The sequence below is a fragment of the Cynocephalus volans genome, chromosome 7 (genome assembly GCF_027409185.1).
Source record: "Cynocephalus volans isolate mCynVol1 chromosome 7, mCynVol1.pri, whole genome shotgun sequence".
Taxonomy (NCBI): Eukaryota; Metazoa; Chordata; class Mammalia; order Dermoptera; family Cynocephalidae; genus Cynocephalus; species Cynocephalus volans.
Window position 1 is genome coordinate 82459334 of NC_084466.1, and position 6906 is coordinate 82466239.

General features: G+C 50.2%; 1 protein-coding gene across 1 annotated transcript; it reads right to left on the reverse strand.

Moving 5' to 3' along the window:
• Window positions 1–2390: 2390 nt before the first annotated feature.
• On the reverse strand, window positions 2391–4974 carry RASL11A (RAS like family 11 member A). The gene is made up of 4 exons (XM_063103445.1): window positions 4759–4974; window positions 4280–4336; window positions 4094–4173; window positions 2391–2982 (listed from the first exon to the last, which is right to left on the reverse strand). Exons 1-4 carry the CDS (start codon window positions 4880–4882, stop codon window positions 2515–2517), a joined length of 729 nt encoding a protein of 242 aa, XP_062959515.1. The 5' UTR covers window positions 4883–4974; the 3' UTR covers window positions 2391–2514.
• Between the last annotated feature and the right edge of the window lie 1932 nt (window positions 4975–6906).

A 6906-nucleotide genomic window follows, 5' to 3' on the forward strand; every position in this document is an offset into this window, starting at 1 on the left:
CCCTGGTGTGCAAACTGTTTGCCAGATAAAGTCTCTCTTTATCTCCAAATTCTTTTCCGGTGAATTTTAACAACACAAATTCAACAACTTCCTGCCCCAGCTGCCTGCCTGCTTACCTCTTCCATCTCCAAGGCTACTATCCCACGAGCATTGCCTAAGCACCCCAACACCAAGAGACCCCATTGCTAATCAGCAGGAGGCCAGGAAAGAGAATCAGCAGGCAGTGAGGGTCCTCTGAGGCCAGCAAGCCAGCTCCTGTGCTGGGCTGGTTCTGGGGACCAGGGAATAAAGGAAGCCATGAGGCCCCAGAGGTCAGTTATTTGTGATGCTGAGGACAGGAAAAATATAGTGTGGAGTGTGAGGCTTGGCCCAGTAGCCTCCCTGAGCCCTTAGTGGCTGTGACTCCCTTGGAAACTGCCCTGGGACTCATCTCGTGACCCCTTTGGTCCACAGCTGCTCTCTATTGGAGAGCCCAAGGGTACTTTCTGTTCTCAACAGTCACCCACTTGAACTTGATCACAGGCTGTCTGGGGACATCTCTTATTTTACTCTCTAGCTTTTAGATAATGATTTCTTTTTTCCCCATGGGATGTTTGAGCTTAGCTCCTTGAGGGCAAAGGAGCCCCTGGCATCAAGTGGCAACCTGGACACTCTGTAGGCATGGCAATGATTAGGAGAATGAGTTGTTTTTGTGTCACCATCTATGATATTAAGACGTATGGTAGGATGCAGGACCAGATGGTGATAGAAAGATCTCCTTCTGTTCTGAGGACCTGCAAACTGGCAAGAAGAATTAAGGCACTTTTTAAAAGATAATGAAATCCAAAATAATGTTTTTCTTTAACTATTTGTCCACTCCTTTAGATGTGAGTTACCTAATTTTCATACTTCTCCATGCTCTTTTGTATAGATAGACTCCCCTCAGCTTTAGGGAGGAGTGGTGTGGCCACCAGTCTGGACAGGTGTCCTTGGATGGAAGGGCAATGGTCTGCAGTCACCAGAAGCTGCACCTCTGTCTCTGCTAATAAAGAGTCTTTAATTACCTACAACACATTTGTTCTCATTCTGTACCAAAAAATAATGTACTCATTCCTTCATTTGTCATATATTTACTGAAAACCTACCACTCTATGGGCAATTACTGGACTAGAAGCTTGGAATACAAAGTCCTCAATGTAGTTATTGCCCTCAAGGGGGCTCCTTCCAATGGGGGTGACAAATAGCTACATGACACAGTTGAGTTATAACACAAAAGCTCCATGGGTAGCAGAAGACTCAGAGCAGGCATCCCGGAGCTGAATGTAGCATGTGACTTGAGTCTTGAAAGACAAGACTTAGTGAATCTTCAGGTATAGAATAGGAAAAAATATTTCAGGCAGAGGGATAGTTTGCACCAAGGCAGGGAGGCATGAAAGACCTGGAGTACACTGAGAAAGGCAGACGGTTCTATTGGCATGCACTATCAGCTGGTGTGTGTGTGTGTGTGTGTGTGAGTGTGTGTGTGTGTGTGTGTGTGTGTGTTTTGGAAGGAGGGGATGATGAGGCTGGAGAAGTGGTAAATTTGATGCCACGTCTCCTTTGTTTGTATTTTATCCAGCTGAGTTTGTTCAATTCTGGAAATGAAATGATTAGGGTTGGCTTTGGTAAGGTTGTTCTGGTGTGAAGAAGGAATTAGAGGAGTAATTCTTCCAGAGCCTTCTTCCAGAGGCTAAGAAACTGAGTCTTACCTAGACTCTTCCCTGCCAGTCTAAGCAAGAGCTGCAAAGGGCCTTGACGAAGGTAGAGTGAGGCTTTAGAGAAAAACTGGAGAAAACTGACAGATTTGGTGCCCTGTTGGATGTGAGGGTCAGGGAGACCGGAAGGGAGGGAGGATTTTGAGGCAACTCCGGGATGGCAGGGCCCACTTACTGACATGAGGAATACTGGAAAGGGGCTTTCAGTTGTTTTAAATATGGGTAGAGAAGATAAATTTACATTTGTACCAATAGATAATAATGTTACTCATGACTGGTAACTTTTTAGCATCAGCTCAGAAGTATCAATTCCACAACTGTGGCAAACTGCCCTAATGAAAGAAATCCTGCAGTTATTCAAATCCCTTTCCTCCTCCACATACTTTCCTTTCTCCCACAGCAGATCCTTCTATATAAGCCCCTCCCTACTGCAAGACACCAATCAGAGTTCAGACTGAGGGCAAGCATCGAGCAGTTCTGGGCTCTGATGCAAGTATGATTTCTATAAAAAGACATTTAAAAAACAAGGAGCAATGTTGCCATTTTGCCTTTAATGGGAAAGTGGCTAGAAGTGACAGTTAAAAAAATTCTTTTATTTAAAAAAATCTCTATCCAACTTATAGGCAATCATTGTTTGAATTTTCAGAAATGCACATACACTCGAAAACCAATAAAGTCTTTATAAAAATAAACTCTGAACATGTGATTAAAAAGGGAGAAGCCCAGTCTTTTCAGCTGCACAAATGCATAATAAAAAGGAGGTGAGTCTGTCTGAGGTGGTTCACCCCAGCGTGGAGGGGGCTTTGACTTTGGAAGACAGAGCCTGCTTGAAGCGCCTCTTCAGGTCCTGCATGTTGGGAGAGCGGGGCCGGGGGATGATGGAAGCTCTTCTCCTTTCCCCGCTGAGGCTGTGCAACTTGCTCACTTCTTTGCAGAGATGCTGAAAAACATCACAGACGTCTTCGTAGTTTTCACTAGTGGAAATTTCAAGGAACAGGCTGCCCAGCTCATTGGCTAGCTGAATGCCATCATGCGTCTGCACCTGCCGGGCATGCAGAAGGTCCCCCTTGTTGCCCACGATGATGACCGGGGCTCTAGAGTCAGGGTGGACCTTCCGGATGTGCTGGTAAAGGGGCCGGATGGACTGGTAGCTGTCGTAGTCTGTGATGGAATAGACCAGCAGAAAGCCCTCGGCCCACTGCACGCATTTGGACAGAGAATCAACCATCTGGCTGAGGTTGTCTTGCACCTTCGAAAGATCAGAATGAGATCCAGTCAAGGAAGCCCTCCTGGGAGACAAGCTCAAAATAACATCAAAGTAACCCTTGAAGAAACTGTTTGTAAAAAAACCTCACTAATATAGTTTTCAGGTCTTACCCAGCTTCAACAAAAGGAGGCTTCTGATATGGAAAGTGCAAATTCTCAGGCAAACCTCCTGCCTGGATTATTTTATTAGCTGTTATCAATGCATTATTTTTAAACCGCTTGCTTGACAGGCAGTCTCTGGTGAACCATGGCAGACTGAAGAATGAACACAAACTAGAATGGCTCAATTTTTAGGAACTAACTCATCATAAACAAAAGTTTGAAAATAAGCCAAGATAAATATCTATTCCCAAGCCCATAAAAATATTTTTAGCATGCACTTCTTGAGAATGTTACAGAAACAAATTCCTTTCTTTGGGTTCTTCCACAAGACCTTTCCTCCCTAGAAGGGATTAGCAATTAGTAACTTGTTAATCAAGTTACATTCCAGACCGCTGGACAAGAGGTTATCTGACTGCAATTAGTGACTGGAGGGAACAGCCAGTGACAGAAGCACTTCAGTGGTCTTTACTAAGGGAGAACGCCCTTTCCCACCAGAATCTCACCCCAGTTTTTTGTTCGCTTTTGTTTTGTTTTTTCTTTTGTTTTTTGGAGGCCGGCTTGTACAGGGATGGAACCCTAGACCTTGGTGCTATCATCACTACACTCTAATCACCTGAGCTCACCGGTCCTTCTTTTGGTTTTTTGTTTGTTTGTTTGTTTGTTTGTTTGTTTTAATGGTTCCATGTCCTACCTCTGAAAGAAGTGGCAGGACCCGCCTTAGTAGTGATGACCACCAGGGTTGCAAAGAGAAGTTAAGCACCAGGTGACTAAGAGGGACCTGCCTCTAACCACCCCCACTCCCACCCCCGTGGAGGGTTTCTAACGCCCCAACCACTGGCCCCACCTGCGGACTGTCTTCTCCTGACTCTGAATGCACAATAGGAGCATTTAGACGTCTTGATCAGCCTGGGAGCCCAGGGTCAGCGCCCTAAGCGCTGAGCTCCTCCCGGAGGCTTGGGAGGGGTGAGCTGTTTACTCCTGGCAGTCCTTACCTGGGTTGCACCGGGAGTGTCCTGGATCTGCAGAGATAGTTGGTCCCCCTCTACACAGACGAGCCGTGAGTACAGCTTGCCTGGAGAATGAAGGAGAGTTTGCTTTTAAATTCTCACACTCAGACAAGATAAAAAGAACAAAGAAACATGCAGGCACAAAAGCAGGGAGCATGCAATTGTCCTAACCTGTATTCGGTTCATAGTCGCCAATGAATCTCTTGGTAAGGAAGCGCACGATCATGGCTGAAAGGGAAACAGGAAAATCAGTAGGACAGGACGGTCAACCGCAGGCATTCCCGGGGAACTGCAGCGAGCGACGGGCCGCAGAACCGCGGACACTGCCCGCGTCCCGAGGCTCTGCCAATCCAAGGGTGCCGCACGGTGGCCTTTCCGCTGGTTTCGTGGCAGGTACAATCGGAGGGACACTCCCTCCCGCAAAGCCATTCTCGAGCTGGCGCGAACCCGGGGAGCGCCCAGGAGTGATGCGGCGGGAAGCAGGCGGGCGGGCGGGCGGGGAAGGGGCCGGGACCCGGGGACCCGCGAGCGCGAAAGGGGCCGGGTCTCCCGCGCCCGCCCGCCCGCCCGCGCCGCCGTTCTCCGCAGGGCCCCGGTTGCCGCGGTCGGCGCGCGGTGGGAGGCCGCCCGCGGGTCCCCGCCGCACTCACCGCTCTTGCCCACGCGGCCGGCGCCCAGCACGGCCAGTTTGATGTCCCTGGGCAGGAGGTAGTCCGAGGAGGACTCGGGGATGGGCGCGAGCAGAAAGTGCCCGGACATGCTGAGCGGCCGCATGGGACGCGTCCCGCGGTCCGGCGCGCGAGCCGAGCTGTCGCGGCCTCTCCCGCAGCCGGTGCCGGCTGGCGAGCAAAGAGCGCGGGGACACGGGGGCCGGGACAGCGGCTGCGCTCAGCGGAGCTGTCAAGACCCGCGGCTTTTACAGGGCTCGCGGCGCCGGGAGCGCTGGGGCCGCCTCCGGCTCCTCCTCTTCTCCGCCCCTTCCCGGAGTGGGGGCAGCCGGCGGGAGTAGGGGGAGCCGAGGGGACAGTCACCGCGGGCGTGCGCACCGCCTCGCCGCTTGACGCGCTCTGCTGGGGACCTGCGCAGCTTTGGGCCCTCGGGCCTCGGAGATACGGCCACCATCGAGAGCGCGCACGGGGAAGCCTCTGGTCAGACTGTGCCTGCCTAGCCCTGCCGGACCCCTCCAGCCCGCAGCGGCCAACCGGGGTCACTGACCTGGGGGTGAACTTGAGATGGGAGTAATGAGCTGGCGTAGGAAAGGAAGAGGGAAAAGTGCAATCGGTTGGATGCTTCCCGGCGAATGCTGTCCTTTTTATTTTCAAAAGGTGCTGAGAGGTGACATTAATATGGATAAAGGGAGGGAGGGAACAAGGGCCCTGAATTAGTACCAGTTGAAGCAACCGTAGTCACTGTGACCTTGCTCAGGATATGTGGAGACCCCCAGAGGGCAGCAACTGTTTGAAGCTCAACAATATTCAAGCCCAGCCCCTTCCCTCCTGGCACCAGCTGAATTGGCTCATTGGTAAGCACTCAGTGAGCATTCCACAGCTGGCTCTGGACTAATTTTCCATCATTAATACTGTCCTATGCGCTTGAGTCATGTATTGGCTTTATTATTCAAGTGTTTACTTCTAGGTGCATGGTGAAGTTTAGGGTGGGGGAGTGGGAGGAAGAGGACATAAAAGAGAAAGATGGCCTGGTTCTTGGATTTCAGAAGCCCACGATGGCAAGGCAGAAGCCTGGGGACTTTATCCTTGCACAGTTAGAAGACCTTTAAGCTTCTGGTCTCCTGTGTTCCAGCCGCATCTGTTGAATCGCCTGTTAAACAGCCCCACCCTATTCACTCCTATCTCTATCCTGGCTGTATCAGTTAGATTTGCTGCACGACAAACCACACAAAACAATGGCTTAGAACAAGTCACTTATAGTTGCTTATAAGTCTATAGGTCAGTGGGGCAGATATCCCAATGTAGGCCAGCCTTTGCTGATCTTGGCTGAGCTCTTTGGTGCAACTGCAGAGAGCTTCCAGGTTCTGGCTGCTTCAAGTTGGCCTCACTCGTGTCTGGCAGCTAGCTGCAGTCCTGGCTGTGATGGGGGAGGGACAGTGACTGTGTCACATGTCTGTCATCATCCAGCAAGTTGGCCAGGGCTTGTTCTCATGATGGCTGAGCAGAGATCCAAGAAAGTGAGTGAGGGTGGACAAGGCCTTTTGAGACCGAGGCTCCCAGGTAGAACCCATCACTTCTGCTGCATTCTGTTGGACAAAGCAAGTCATAAGGCCACCCCAAATTCAAGGGGTGGGGAGATACACTCTACCCCTTTGTGGAAGTAGTAGTCATATTTGAAAGGATGAGGATGCACAGAGCAATAAAGAACGGGGTCCACTTTTGCAATTGTCCACACTAATGAACTAGCACCTCCACCCAGCCAGTAGCCCAAGCCAATGATCCATGAGTTGTCCTTAACTCTGACCACTCTTTCACTACCACACTGATTAATTACCAAGTCCCATCATTTCTACTGCCTACATTTCTTGGGGTCTCCTGTCCATCTCTACTCCTCCCCTCATTTCTCAACTGAAGAATCCTAAAGTAGACTAGAATAGATGGTGACACTGTTTACACGTTCCTCCCTTAGAGGAACTTTCTGTGATCACTGCCATTGTCCCTACCCCATCTTACAATTACTTGCTCTCAGGCACCTTTGGAGCATTGTTCTCAACTGTCATTACTTTCTGGTGGATTGTTTGTTTCATGTCTGTCTCCTGGAGGGATGGCACTTTAGCTTGTGTCTCTAGT